This window comes from Drosophila elegans, unplaced genomic scaffold (genome assembly GCF_018152505.1).
Source record: "Drosophila elegans isolate 14027-0461.03 unplaced genomic scaffold, ASM1815250v1 contig_433, whole genome shotgun sequence".
Lineage (NCBI taxonomy): Eukaryota > Metazoa > Arthropoda > Insecta > Diptera > Drosophilidae > Drosophila > Drosophila elegans.
Genome location: NW_024545820.1, coordinates 909,238 through 924,468, shown reverse-complemented (window position 1 = coordinate 924,468; position 15,231 = coordinate 909,238). Strand labels below are relative to the sequence as shown.

The 15,231-nt window shown below is 48.8% G+C and overlaps 1 protein-coding gene and 1 long non-coding RNA gene across 2 annotated transcripts; both read left to right on the top strand.

Moving 5' to 3' along the window:
* Nucleotides 1-7,434: 7,434 nt before the first annotated feature.
* Nucleotides 7,435-8,323, top strand: LOC121467504. Its single transcript, XR_005977560.1, has 3 exons — nucleotides 7,435-7,643; nucleotides 7,753-8,035; nucleotides 8,101-8,323. It is a non-coding gene; the product is annotated as an uncharacterized LOC121467504 (long non-coding RNA).
* Nucleotides 8,324-10,341: 2,018 nt separating this feature from the next.
* LOC121467505 lies at nucleotides 10,342-11,589 on the top strand. Its single transcript, XM_041708925.1, has 3 exons — nucleotides 10,342-10,406; nucleotides 10,484-11,181; nucleotides 11,248-11,589. Exons 2-3 carry the CDS (start codon nucleotides 10,877-10,879, stop codon nucleotides 11,321-11,323), a joined length of 381 nt encoding a protein of 126 aa, XP_041564859.1. The 5' UTR covers nucleotides 10,342-10,406; nucleotides 10,484-10,876; the 3' UTR covers nucleotides 11,324-11,589.
* Nucleotides 11,590-15,231: the final 3,642 nt, after the last annotated feature.

Sequence of the window (15,231 nt, the reverse complement as noted above, 5' to 3'; positions counted from 1 at the left end):
AGACTAGAACTTCAAGCAGCCATTCTTGGTGTTCTTTTCAATACTTTATTAAAAGAAAAACACAAGACGCTCTTCTGGAGCGACTCAAAGATTCATTCGAATTCTCGCAAGCTTAAGCCGTTCGTAGGACATCGCATCTCTGAAATTTTAGCCACTACAAATGCCGTACAGTGGAGATGGATACCGTCCTCCTTTAACACGGCTGACGCTGCCATACAACAATCAACAGATGTTCTGAAACACCTTTCTGGCAGAATTGATGAGGCAACTTTTCTTTCAGTACAACCGTTCTCCACCTATTCAGTAACCTAAAGATCGTTACTTGTCGGAATTTGTCATACGACCGCCAAAATTCAGTCGTTATCACAAATCAATGTAGTCAAAAGTTCTGGAAACCAATTTTTTTCACCTGCTTGATAACATTATAAACCCCAGAAGTAATCAGAAGCGAAAATGGAACCAATTTTATTGTTGCCAAAAGGGAGTTGAACGACCACAATGACTTATTCGATTTTGACGCTCTGATTAATGAGACATCTCAAAAGAGAATCAAATGCTGGTGGTTGTTGGGAACGTCTTATCGGTATAGTTAAGAAAGTATTAAACAAAACTCTCCGAGACGTCACATAACGCGTTGAAACTCTTCGTTCTGCATTAATTGATGCGGAGAACATTCTGAATTCACGACCACCTACGGAGATTCCTCTCACACATGCGCAAGATGAACAGAATTTGGAAACGTTGGATAACAGAATATTTGCCTCAGCTAAATTTTCGACAGAAGTGGCACACATCCACCAAAACCAATTAACTTGACGACGTAGTTCTTGTTGCAGATCTTGCCTTACCACATATTACATAGAAAAGAGGGCGTATTACTAAACTATATCCAGCGAAGGAAGGACAAGTACGCCAAGTCGATGTAAGAACTATTCGCAGACCGGTATCTAAACTGATCCAGTTACGATTTGATAGTGAATACCAGTGTGCTTCACAAGGAGGGGGATGTAAGATTTTGATAGTTTTTTTGTTCTTGATTTGAAATTCGTTAAATATTATAAGAAAGTAGGTGCAGCATATTATCTATTAGAAAATCAAAAAGGCAAAGAAATAGGAACATATCAACCCAGCAGACATAGTGTCCCGAGGATGTGACGTAGAGGAGCTTACAACGTCCATTTGGTTCGGTGGGCCTTCGTTCTTGCTAGACTCAGAAAATAATTGGCCTGTAAATAAACATTTCGAACTGCCGGCTGATGTAATGTCGATGGAGCTACGCAAATCGGCAATAGCTCTCGTAGTCAGCCCAGAGCCAAATTATGTGCTTCAGAAAATAGAGTCCTTTTCGTCGCACCTGAAGCTTCTGAGAGTGTTCGTTTGGGTTTTTCGTTTTATTCAAAGTTTCAGAAAGGTGTCGAAGCCCTTTGAGAAAAGTATTTCGCCAAGAGAACTGGATTTCGCTTTAGATACAATTGTCGAAGTTGTTCAATTTCACGAAATCAGGGACGACATAAGTAAAATTAGGAAAAATAAACCGGTAGCAACGAATATTCAAAAATTAAACCCTTATCTTCAGGAAAATAAATTAGATTGGTGCTCCTCGACATTGCTACGAGTTGACGAACAACGGGTCGGTTATTGAATGCTCCTATCCCGTACGAAGCCAAGTTCCCGTTGCTGTCTAAAAGCTCACAATTCGTCAGCTCCTATGTGTCATACCTGCACGTTACGAACTGTCACGCTGGCCCACGAGCTCTCGTAAGTCGTCTGCGCGAAAAAATATGGCTAGTTAATGCTCAAGAAGTCTGCCGACGAACAGTTCGGTCGTGCATGCGTTGCTTTCGCTACAAGCCGTAACTCTTGACGCAAATTATGGGTAACTTGCCAGCAGATAGACTTCGAGCTCTCCGCCCGTTCAATATTTGTGGCGTTGATTTTTGTGCTGAAGGCAGCACAACATATCGTATCCGTGGTAAGCCACCGTACAAGTCGTACATGGCCTTGTTCGTCTGTTTTGCGTCCAAAGCGGTCCACTTAGAACTAGTGTGTGACCTAACCACTGATGCGTTCTTGTTGGCACTTCAAAGGTTCGTGAGTCGTCGCGGGATTCCGGAGAAGGTGTGGTGCGACAACGCCACCAACTTCGTCGGCGCAGATCGCCACATGAGAGAGTTCCGAGCCCGTCTGGAGGAGCAAGGGGGCGGTATCGAAACATTCGCATCAAAAAAAGGATGCGAGTTTGCGTTCATACCGCCCAGAGCACCGCACTTCGGCGGACTATGGGAGGCAGGTGTGAAGTCTGCAAAGTACTTGTTCCTTCGGACGGTAGGCCAAGACCTCTTGACCGCGGAGGAGCTCGGAACTCTGCTCACTAGCGTGGAGGCCGTGCTCAACTCAAGGCCCCTCGGAGCTCTAAGCAGCGACCCGATCGACGGCGAAGCCTTGACCCCTGGGCATCTGCTCATCGGCGGCCCTCTTCTGGCCCCACCATCAGCGGCGCTCCCGGACCAGATCAGTCTGACCTGCTTGCGACGATGGCGAGGTGTCTCGTGTCTCAGGCACCGGTTTGGGTGTAGTCCGGGCTACACCCCGCCCTTTATAGGTCTGTTCCTGGTGGGTTTAGCTGAAAAAATGTAAGCGCATAATTTTGTGCTAATTTGGTGCTTCTTAAATCCGAAAACATAACTTTCGTACTCAACAGGAAATTTTTTTGTTTAAATTTCGAAAATGCGGGATGCAGCTCGACTACGGGCTACATCGCGCACTCTATACTCTGGGGCAGTGTGCTAACTTGGTGCTGCTTAAACCCAAAAATTTAACTTTCGTACTCAACAGGAAATATTTTTTGATTAAAATCCGAAAATGCTGTGTGCATTAAACATAGCATTAAAACTTTAAAAATTGAATCCGTATCCCCAATAATCCGAAACTTTTTCGAAGTTTTTTTTACTACACACAAAAAAATAATCGTAAGGTTAAATTTGATAACGACTGTTAAGTTTGGTATTTGTAAGAGATTTTTATTTTAACCATTGAAAAATGTACATTTGATGTTGGAAAATGGTATTTTTTCAATTCCACGCTCCCTTAAAGATCTCTCAAGTCGAAAAAGAGAGTGTAATGCAAGATGGCGACAAAAGTCCAATAAGTTAGGGGGAGAACGACAGTTACGAAAAGCGAGCTCCCGAATTCGGTCATTCGAAATAGTTGTGATAAGGTGATCGGTGCGTTGTGCAAGTGGAGTGCAGAAAAGAAAAAGTGAATAGTGTTGTTAAGCTAAATAAATAAGTGAAATTAAAATGTAAATATAACTAAGCTAAACAAGTTATTGTATTAGTAACAATTTAACATTTGTGTTGTGCGTGTGAGTGTCATTGCTGGCCGGCAAAAATATGCACAAGTTACTGTATGTTTCGGATATAAAATATGTTAAAGTTGAATTTGTGTTACAATATTCATTTTGCAAACAATAAGTTGACATACTGTATATGTGTTTGTTATGCTTATGGTCAGCGTAGAAACCAAAATATGTATGTACGCTGTCTGTATATTACAGCTGCACTTATTGAATAAAAAAAGTTGCTGTGCATTTCTCTTTGCATCCGGGCTTCAGGCAAAGGCATACATACTAACATATATGTCTGCATAATTACCTGCATATAACTGTAAAATATTTTTTTAGATACAATGGAAGGGGAATCGCCTGACTTATATGATTTGTTGACGGCTTAAAACCTGCCCATGTCTTGCTGCGAGGATTTAGGAGGTAAGTTTTGTGAGGAGTTGAATAACTCCCCACAAGTTAAGAAGCAAGCAGAGTAAGCGCATGCAAGCAGTGGCCTACCAGTTACCAGTTACGCGGCGAATTCGCCCGTAGTAACGGTAGTGCGGAGAGAGAGAATGGTGAACTGAGCACCAGACAAAGCCAAGGAGAGTCCGAGAGGGACAGCGATACAAGAGAGCGGCGAAGGGCCGTGTGCAGAAGGAAGTAACGGGACGGCACCGGACTTTGGACCCTGATATTGGTGCCGGGCGCAGAGGGCGAAAGGTCGAACGGTAAAACCGTGGACTTTGGACCAGGAGGCAAGGAGACGCCGATAACTAGCGGTAAATGGAGGCCTATATAAACCGGCCGAGCGCAGGAAGCTGGATCAGTCGATTCTACAAAGTCAACAAGTAACAGTCATCAAGTGAACAAGTAACCAGTGAAACATCGTGAAGGAGCAAGTAAAGCCGTGCGGAGTCATAAAGGAAACAAGATCGCTACGTCGAGACGTTCGGGACTTAGAGCTAAAGTCTCCGAATTGAGACACAGGTAGCTGAGGTCCTTACGGCATCACACGGCTAAGTCCAGGCGTTTTGTTACAACTTCTGTCGCGATTTGAGCTTGGCATCCCACCCGGCGTGTCCGACAAAGTGAACAAATAGAGTCCTTCGACGAAGAACCGTGGGTTCAGAAGCAAAGTGTCTAGAACTAGCTACCTGCCTACAAGGACTGCATTAGCGAACTCCGGCGTATGCCTGATCGTCCTGCAGGAGCTGTACAAGGTCCTGGTGCGACTAGCCCGGAAGGACGCGCGTTTGCTCAGCTGGTGTCTCGAAAGGCGTATGCCTTGAGAGCACAGCGGTCCACCGCTAGAGTCCCAGAACGGCAGCTTACCGAGTCGCCAACAAGGAGCGGAGCTGGTCGAGATAGCTGGAGGTAGAAGAAGGACAACGGGGACCCCAGGATGACGAAAACGAGCGTCGAGCGAGCAGCCCATACTTCGAATTCTTAAGCCTGCGGCAGAGAGGGTAGGGTGGAAGCGTTCGTCTAGAACCTGGCGTTTGACCCAGGGACTGCGTTGGCGGCTTCCGGCGTACGACTGAACTGAGCCAGTTTCAAGTAGAAACTGAGCCGACGTCCGGTGCGACCGGCCGGGACAGAGCAAGGGACAGGAGGCTGCGGCTGCGAAAGGCGTACGCCTTGAGGGCACAGTGCCTGTTCACCCTAGTCTGGGAACGGTGACGCATCCCTAGTCCCTGTAAACCCGCCGAGCCAAGGGTGGCAGAAGACATCGCAAGCGAAACCGGCGAGGAAGACACCACTTCGCAGCCGGCACGATCCAGCGAGGCGTTCAACGTGGGAAGGAGACGACGGCAGGACGTAATTCTACATAACCATTACACCACCCCGGCCGAGGGTCAAGTCGGCGAATAAAAGATCACTGCATACTCCCAATCTTTCTGTGTGTTTTCACGTATATATAAATTTGGTGGGACGAACACTTACATCTTCTGAGCTAGCCGCACGACATTCGTAGCGAGCAGATAATAAAGAAAATCAGTTCGTTACAGGTTTGATGGAAATGGGTACTTTAGAAGGTTTATTGCCAAAATTTAAAAATACATTTTTTAAAGTGTGGTTTTTTTAACTTTCATCTTTTTTTTCAGACTGGCATTACGTAGAGCACACTAACATTACTAATAGAGCGTGTTGCATTTTCAGTTGAAGCCGTCGGGAAAATACCAAAACAACCGACACGTCAGCAGGTCCCGCTATCGATAAGATTCGGTGGTGACACCGACTATTGATAGCGGGAGAGGATCTAGCTATTTAAATTTAGCCCGGTTTGCTCGTTAACTGGGTTAGATGGCCTTGAATACGTTCGCTGACCCATCTTGAGAGAGCGGGAGGGAAAATGGCGAACGACTTTGGTGTAGGTCAGGGTTTTGCTTCAGTTGCTGCAAGAAGTCGTAGGAGAACGGTCGGGAACTAAATTGAGATGAAAATTAGTGTTTAGATAACTCAAAGTGAGTAGTTATTTATTATTCCTAAACTTGTAAATGACAGTGTTTTTTTTAAATATTGAAACCGCCGGGGACCCTATCTAAAGGGCCCCGGAAATTTAGAGGATTCGGGAGGGTCAACACTTACCAGGCGGACCTAACCTGGTCGTGAAGACCACGTCGTCCACCAGCAGCAGCGATCAGCTTCAGAAGCGGCAGCGATTAGCGGCATCGGCCGCAGCAGCATCAGCGCAGCAGCACCAGCCGCAGCAGCCCCAGCCGCAGCAGCACCAGCCGCAGCATCATCAGCGCAGCAGCATCAGCGATCTTTCGCGTCAGCCACATACGGAGATTCCCGGCGTGAGTCCGTTCCGGGAACCACCTGGTCATCCCTGGGACCACCGACGCACTGCCTCCGGGTCCTCTGGCGCAGACGCTGTGTGAATTCTCCGGACCACTTGGCTCCGTGCAGACCCGGCTTTCGCCGCTAGCGGTCTCTTCTTCTGGTCGCAGCTTCGACAACGACCAATTTTGAACTCTGGAATGAATTAGTTTTAGTTATTAATTTGTGAAATCAGGCAGTCAAAGAATCGTTTCAAAGCACTCACTGTGAAATCTAATCTGCAATCAGAGGCATTAATTTCGCACTTCAGCCGCGCGTCCAACTACGTTTAAATTGGGTCGCGAAATTTAATGAATTAAGGGATTAATTTAGCATACTTACCATATTACCATATTACCTTTCTTTTCCCTTGGAACTCCTCAGGATTAGGTGACCCGGTTGGCAAACGCCTCCAATTTGGTGCCGTGTAATTTGCATCAGTGGCGTTGTAATCTTAAGCGTCCAAAAATGTCCCTTCCATTATCGCTTTGACCACTTCTCATCTAGGCGACGGTCTGAGTTCGGCCTTCAGTGTTGCTAATAAAAAGAGAAGATCATGAGTAGGAATTAAATTTGTATGTATTCTATAATTAATCTTGCCAAAAATAAATGTAAACAAGCTACCAAGATGGTTGTGTGAGTTACCTTGGGCGGGGAGATGAGCCGATCCTGATCCACCAGGAATAGACTCCGGTCTGCTGGAGATGGGGCGTGCCTCCAATACCGTTCTTGGGGCACCCAAGGAAGGGTGGGTGCGTCGCGGCAAGGACATCGAAGCCACCAATTTCGTCCAATTGTCTTAGTTTTTTGATGTAAATATAACTTTGTTTTGTTTTGATTTGTGATAGAGATGGTAAATCGTCAAGTTAGTGACGTGAGACGTCCGATGAGTCGGAATCGATTTTTCGGACTGCAGGGCATAGGGGGTACTCCGCCCTCAGACTCCGTGGCTAGCCGGCGCTGCCCTCCGGGAAAGATGCAGTTCCGTAACAAGCGCTACCAATCCATTTATATATAAACAACACGAATATTAGAAAAAAAAAACCATTTTAGTTGTAAATAAATGTAAATATTTATATTTTACATTACTAATAAAACAAATGTACACACTTTATAAGCTCGTTTCTGATTTTACATTTATTTTAAGTAAAATATTGTTACGGAACTGCATCTTTCCCGGAGGGCAGCGCCGGCTAGCCACGGAGTCCCAGGGCGGAGTACCCCCTATGCCCTGCAGTCCGAACAATCGATTCCGACTCATCGGACGTCTCACGTCGATTTACCATCTCTACCACAAATCAAAACAAAACAAAGTTATATGTACATCAAGCAAACTAAGACAATTCGACGAAATTGGTGGCTTCGATGTCCTTGCCACGACGCACCCACCCAACCTTGGGTGCCCCAAGAAAGATGTGGGAGGCACACCCCATCTCCGGCAGACCGGAGTCTATTCCTGGTGGATTAGGATCGGCTCATCTCCCCGCCCAAGGTAATTCACACAACCATCTCGGTAGCTTGTTCACATTTAATTCTTGGCAAGATTAATAAGTAAATACATTCATTATTGATTCCTACTGATAATCTATTCTCTTCGTTAGAAACTCTTAAGGCCGATCCCAGACCGTCGCCCAGATGAGAAGCAACAACCGAAAGGGAAATTTTTAGACGCTTAAAGTTCCAAGTGTCAGGCAAAGTCGCCGCACGGCACTAAATTGGAGGCGTTTGCCAACCGGGTCGCCTAATCCTGAGGAGCTCCAAGGGAAAAGAAGGGACGTGCTGATAACGTAAGTACGCTAAACAAATCCCACAAGTTATTAAATTTCGCGACCCAATTTAGATGTAGTTGGACGCGCGCGCTCTAATTTTAGATTAGATTTCACAGTAAGTACTTGACAATCTTGACTGCATGATATCACAAAACAATAACCAAAACTTATTTATTGCAGAGTTCAACGTCGGATGTGGTTGAAACTGCAGCCCGAATGGAAAAACGCTAGCGGCGAAAACCAGCGCGAGTCCGCACGGAGCCAGTTGGTCCGGAGGATAGTGCAGCGTGGCCGGAGGCAGTGCGTCGGTGGACTTGGAGATGACCACGTGGCCAGCGCGGGCATTCGTTCCCGGAACGGACTCACCGAGGGAATCTCCGTATCTGGCCGTCTTGGAGGCAGTCGCTGTAGTTGCTGGCGCTTGAGGCTGCTGCTGCTGCTACTGATCGCTGCTGCTGCGGCTGATGCTGCTGCGGCTGATGCTGCTGCGGCCAATGCTGCTGCGGCTGATGTTGCTGCTGCTGATGCTGCTGCGGCCAATGCTGCTGAGGCCAATGCTGTTGCGGCTAATGCTGCGGCGACTGGGGCTGCTGCGGCTGGTGCTGCTGCGCTGATGCTGCTGCGGCCGATGCCGCTAATCGCTGCCGCTTCTGAAGCTGATCGCTGCTGCTGGTGGACGACGTGGTCTTCACGACCAGGTTAGGTCCGTCTGGTAAGTGTTGACCCTCCCGAATCCTCTAAATTTCCGGGGCCCTTTAGAACACTGTCATTTACAAGTTTAGGAATAATAAATAACTACTCACTTTGAGTTATCTAAACACTAATTTTCGTCTCAATTTAGTTCCCGACCGTTCTCCTACGACTTCTTGCAGCAACTGAAGCAAAACCCTGACCTACACCAAAGTCGTTCGCCATTTTCCCTCCCGCTCTCTCAAGATGGGTCAGCGAACGTATTCAAGGCCATCTAACCCAGTTAACGAGCAAACCGGGCTAAATTTAAATAGCTAGATCCTCTCCCGCTATCAATAGTCGGTGTCACCACCAAATCTTATCGATAGCGGGACCTGCTGACGTATCGGTTCGTTTCAGTATTTTCCAGACGGCTTCGACTGAAAATGCAACACCACCCTGGATTCCGAGAGACGCTAACACAGAGTTTTAGACAAGCGCAGGAATACTTGGGAGCATTTGGATTTGGACTATTCGGATTCAGCCGGCCTCGATACCAAGATGCAGTTCCAACGGTGTCCAACGCGGGGCCCACGCTTTACGGGAAGTAGACACATGCCGATTCTGAGCTCGTGTACTTTGTTATTCCTCTTTCCAGATCACAACCTAATGTCCTTGGCATGGTACACTCCGATCGGTCGTCCTTGAAGATCTTCAAGCTCGTACGCATTATTGCCGACTGTCCTGACCACCCGAGCTTTTAGGAACTTCCGAGCAAACTTTGCATTGAAGGCCCTTTTGAAATCGCTAGGGGCAAAGTTGCGGCGATACACTTCCTGACCGGGCTTCAAAGGAAAGTACGAGCCCTTTTGTCGTACCGCAGGCGACTCCGATCGTATGCATCTTCGAGGTTCTTCTGCACCTTGTCATGGATCACTTGGAGTTTATCAGCTTTTCTCATCCCAGACATTTCGTGATCACACAGCGACTTCAACTTCCTTGCCAACTTGTAGCTGGCTCCGTTCAGGAACATGTGTCGTCCGAATACGGTGAAGAACGGAGCTTCTCCAGTTGCTGAATGGACCGCGTTGCGGAGGGCCACCTCAATCTCCGGAAGATACGCGTCCCATTCTCGATGGTCTTCTTCTAAGTAGCTTCGGATCGCCGCCAACACGCTTTGGTTTACCCTTTCCGCTGCGTTGCTTTGCGGAGAGTGGACTGGCGTTTTGATGTGCGTGATGCCAAAGCTTTCCATCGCCTCCTCGAAGATCTTGACGTAAACTGGCGGCCGTTGTCCGAATGCACAATTTCTGGAACCCCAAACTTGTAGAAAACCTCGAGAATGAGGAACTACACTACATTGGAGGCCGATGCCTCTTGCATGACCTTCAGAAATGTGTATTTGGAGAAGTGATCCACCACAATGAAGATGTAGGCCTGTCCCTTCTTCGACCTCGGATACTTCCCCAGGAAATCGATGTACAGTTTCTGGAATGGCTGCTCAGTCTGGACTCTCTCACCGATACCAACATGCATCTGGAAATTCGGGGATTTCGTCTCCTTGCACACTTCACACCTGCGTATGAACTCCCGGACTTGCAGTGCCATGCCAGGCCAGTAAAACTGCCGCCGTAGGTTTTCCAGAGTTTTTCCCATTCCGCCATGAGCTGCCGTTGGATCCGAATGTGCACGCTCAATTATGCTGTGGGTCAGACTCTGGGGAATCCACGACTTCCATTCGAAGCCTTCCACCTCGTCATCCAGATTTGCCGAAAAGACTCTCTTGAAGATAAGACCATCCACTATCCTCAAGTCAGGTAGGTTGGCCAAGTTTTTTTCCACCTCTTGTAACAACTCCGTGTACTCTTCTCCAGCAAACTCAGTGGTCTCGAAGCCGAGCAACTCTGACGGGTCCACCGTTAGCTCTTCAACACAACGCGAAAGGGTATCTGCCACAACGTTCTCGCTTCCTTTCCTGTGTTCGATGTTGAAGTCATATCCCTGGAGTTGCAATGACCACCGAGCCAGCCGACCCGAAAGATCTTTCATGGACATGAGCCACTTCAAGCTGGCATGATCGGTGATGCACGTGAACGGCATTCCTTCCACATACGGCCGGAACTTTCGAATGGCCAGCAGGGCTTCGAGGCATTCTTTTTCAGTGACGGTGTAATGGACTTGGTGACGATTCATCTTGGCCGAGAAGAACGCTATTGGTTGTTCCTGGCCGTCTTCATCCCGCTGGAACAACACTGCACCGACTCCAATCTGGGATGTATCGCACTGGATGAAAAAGTGCCGCTTGAAGTCCGCATGTACCAGCACTGGCGCAGAAGTTAGGGCCATCTTCAGGGACTCTACTGCCAGCTGTGCTTCTGGACTCAAGGAAAACTTCTTATTTCCCGTCTTCTTCAAGGATTCCGTGAGCGGGGCAGCCAAAGTTGCGAAGTTCTTTATGAACCGACGGTACCAACCAGCGGTCCCAAGAATGGCTCTCACTTCCTTCATGGTCCTTGGCTCAGGCATCCGCCTAATAGCTGCTACACGCCCTGGATCCATCCGCAGACGTCCTCCACCCACTATGAAGCCGAGGTAGGTCAAAGACTTGAAGCAAAACTTCGACTTGCTCAGCCCAATGGTTAACCCTGCTTCCTTCAGGCATTCAGCGACTCGGCGAAGATACTTCAAGTGCGTTCTTATGTCAGGCGCTAGTATTAGCAGATCATCCAAGTAGACGAACACATTCGAGCGGATTTCAGCGGGAATTACTCGGTCCATGAGTCTCACCAGCCTCTGTGATGCGTTGCAGAGTCCGAAAGGCATCACACGGAACTGGTAAAGAGGCCGACCAGGAACCGTAAAGGCTGTGTATTCCTTGCTGCTCGTGTCCAACTCAATCTGCCAAAAAGCGAAATTAAAATCCACGCTGGAGATGTAGTATGTTTGGTCAATTCTGGACAGGATGCCGTCTATGCTGGGCAACGGGTAAGCATCTTTGATGGTCACATCATTAAGCTTACGTGCGTCTAAGCAGAACCGGTGTTTTCCAGATCTTGATACTACGGTGGTGCGGTTACTCCAGGGGCTTTTGCTCTCCTCGATGACTCCGAGCGCTAACATTTTGTCGACCTCGTCCTCGACCACCTTCTGCTTCGCGGGAGACATCGGATAGGGTCGATCCTTGAACACTTTGGCCCCGTCCATCAGCTCAATAGTGTGCTTCTCCAGACTGGTGGTACCTAAGCCATCCCTCTCGAAAGTCAAGAACTGCTGCTTGATCTCCTCCAGCTCTTGTTCCTCGGCCTTGGAAAGCGTCCAGGACTCGGGATCGGGTTTCTCCTCATCGTCATCCTCGACCTCCGCGTAGTGTTCCATCTCCCTGGCGTGTAATTCTTCGGCCTTCTTCACGCCTTCCGAATCGATGTGGCCTATAATCGCTGGGGCCAGTCCGAATGCTTGCCAAAAATCCACTCCAAAATAAGCTGGCTGCTCCAGGTAAGGACACAAGTAGAAGAGAATGTGCTCTGTCCGTCCTCGGTATTCCACCGGTAACTTGACCCGTCCTATAATTGACCGATCCTCTCCAGAGGCCGTACGGACTGCGGATAAGTACTTCTGGACGGGCACATCCAAGGCCTCGACCAGCTCTCTGCCACCTTTTCCAAGCAGACTCACACTCGCTCTAGTGTCCAACAACCCCGTCAGTTGCTTGGTCAGAACTCGGACTGCGGCGAACGGTCTGGGATCTCGCGATAAACTGCGCCTCACGGCGGCCACTGCTTCGCGTCGGCAGTTCCGACGTTTGCGAAATCGGTCCCTGGCCTTTTGCACCTTGCGAGACACCATACGCATCCCGCCTAACTGGTGCTCTGAGAAGATCCTGTTCCTGGTCTCTAGATACCGCCGCATCCTCTCCGCATAAGGAAAGTATCGTAATGCAAACCTATTAATATTTTTAGAAGGTAAACATTTATCTAACCCTACCAGCTCTTCTTCTCTGCGGAACTCCTGTCTGGACGCAACCTCTCCGCCCTCGGATCGCCCAGCCGACCGTTTTCCGCACAATCCGGACATTTGGGAGACACGGTGTCGGGCTTCCCACATCGGTAGCAGAACAGTCTCCGTTCTGTTGCTGCGCAGTCACGGAACCCGTGATCCACGGCTCCGCAATTCCAGCAGCCGGCTCGGAACGGATTTTTAGGCTTCGCCCGCACTTCGTCCACCTCTTGCCACGGAGGATCCTCACCAGGATCTGGGCCAATCGCCTCGCTAACCTTGGCCTTCTCCGCCAGAGGATACCGCATCGGCTGCGTGTACGTGGTCCGTCCACGTCGTCCAAAACTGCGCTCCACCTCGCAGCACTCTTCCCGCAGTTCATCCACCGTGAGCACATCCATCGCGTAGACAAACCTTGCGATGCTCTCCCTCAAGCCCTTTTTAATAATCTTCACCAGCTGCCGCTCTGACAGTGGCCTTTTCAGTCGAGCCGCCAACTGCTGCATCGCATGGATATAATCGCCAACTCCTTCTCCGGGCTGCTGCTCCCTCTGCAGAAGTTGGTGCATCCGATCGTGCTCCGTCTGATGGCATCGGAACCTATCCATCAGCGAGGCTCGAAGCTGGGACCACCTGTCCACCCTGCAGTGAATCACGTGCACCCATTACCACTCCCGAGCCCGCCCAGTGAGCAGCAGGTGGAAGTTTCGGAGCACCTCTTGCCACGGGCAATGCCAATGCCGCTGCAGGAACTCCAACCGGAAGAGAAAATCTTCCACCGAGTTTCGCTCATCCTCCCCGTCGAAGGATACGCCCCACCGCTCAATTCGCCATTGCTGGTTGGCGGCTGCCGGCCCCACATTGGCATACAGACGCGGCTCCTCCCGGAACTCTGAGGCCCTGCGGTCCTCAATGCACCAGCTCCGGGCCGGGCCATCGTCTCGGCGCGACCTGAAATGATCCGGAGGATACCCGGGACTGCTACTTTCCAACTCCTGGAAATCCAGCGGCCTCCTCGTCGGTTTGGGTGGCACCCTCGGCGGAGGTAGCCTGGAACCGTCCCTGCCGGCGACCTGTGTGCTCTTCGGCACCGCACCTTGCGGGGCTTGACCAGGGATTCCCGCGTTGATCCTTGAATCCGGACGCCTTCGCTCTCCAGGGGAAGCTGAGGCCGCTGAGCAGCAGACCTTAACACCTCGTTCATCAGCTTCATCATCTCCAGGAAGCCACTTCGGATCTCGTCCCTCAGTGCCTGATTGATCCCGCCTTCTTGGACCTTCCGATGGGTCTCCGCCGCCTGTGCCAAAGCCACATTAACGGCCGACCTTGCCGCGGAATCCACGAAGGGATCGTGGAGTCTTGCGTCCTTATCGTCCAGCTGCAATAACTCATCCGCCGCGGAACCAATTCCCTCGAGGATCTGCTGCTGCCTTAGGCCCTGCTGCAGCTCTGTGTCCTGTGGTCCTTTTTGCTCTTGTTGCAGTCCCTGGCGCAAACGGGCAAGCGGAGTCCTGGGCAACCCTTCCGATATGCGCGGCAAGCCAGCCTCGGTAGCGCCCTCCACATCCGTGGACCACATCTTTTCGTCGTCCTCGCCTGGAAAACCTTTTCGACCGAAGCAGGTGATCATGCTTGCTGCCTTGTCGCTTTGACATCCTGAATTTTGATAACCCCTAACACGACTTCTGAAACCCCGAATTCAACGTGGCCACCAAAAGCCCAAATTATGTATAAATAAATAAATTATACTGAATGCTAGTAAATAATAATAAACATGAAATAAACACCACTAAAAAATATGCACCTAAATAATACGAATACTTATATTACCAGGCCAATAAATAATAATAATAAATAAATAGAAACAATAAACCATGAATAGATAAGAAATAAATAAGAAAACATATTAAAGACCCACAAATACCTAAGGCTAAACAAATTCACACCAAATATTAGCTCTTATCAAAAAACAAGTCCCTCGACTAAATTTATTTTTTTTTCCAGCCTCAATAAGGGGAGATGGAGCCGATCCCCAGCCGGTAGACTCCGCGCCAGTCGTCTTGCGTCTACAATTTCGTCCGAATTCTCACTAAACAAACCGCTCGTCAACTGGACTAACTTTCAGCTGTGCTGAAAGTCGCCAGTTAAGGACTTCAGCTGTTTGCAGGATCGCATAGGATTTCCTTTTGGACTTTGCGTTTTTCATTCAAGACGCGGTGGCCGAGCAGCGCGTGACGACGTCACGGTTCACGACCACACATTTAAGTTTTAAACCGATATGATATGAAAACGCAAATACCCAGAAAACCCAAGGATCTGCACAAAAGAAACAACTACACTGTAACCCCATAAGAAGACATTCATTAAAATTACGTTAACAAAAAAATATGTCCCTAATACCTATATCACAGTTTTATCACCGTTTTTGGTTTAACCTTTCGTGCTTATTGCACGGACGACCTGGGATGCGAATCCTTCGATTTCCTTCGAAGAGGATGTCACCGCCAATTCACAGCTAATCCCTGTGAACTGTGCCTCGGGAGCAATTGTCCTACTTCTAGTGGACACGCCTCCCTTTCTTATTACAAAATTTAAACAACTTTTCTCCACCAGTCCGCATCCCGGTGCAATTGCATGTGTGTCATG

Excerpts from the sequence above, each read along its gene's own strand:
- LOC121467505 (XM_041708925.1), top strand. The coding sequence starts at position 10,877 with ATGAAAAAGTGCCGCTTGAAGTCCGCATGTACCAGCACTGGCGCAGAA. Across the intron at positions 11,182-11,247 it reads CCACCCACTATGAAGCCGAG|GCATTCAGCGACTCGGCGAA; the intron begins GTAGGTCAAAGA and ends TGCTTCCTTCAG.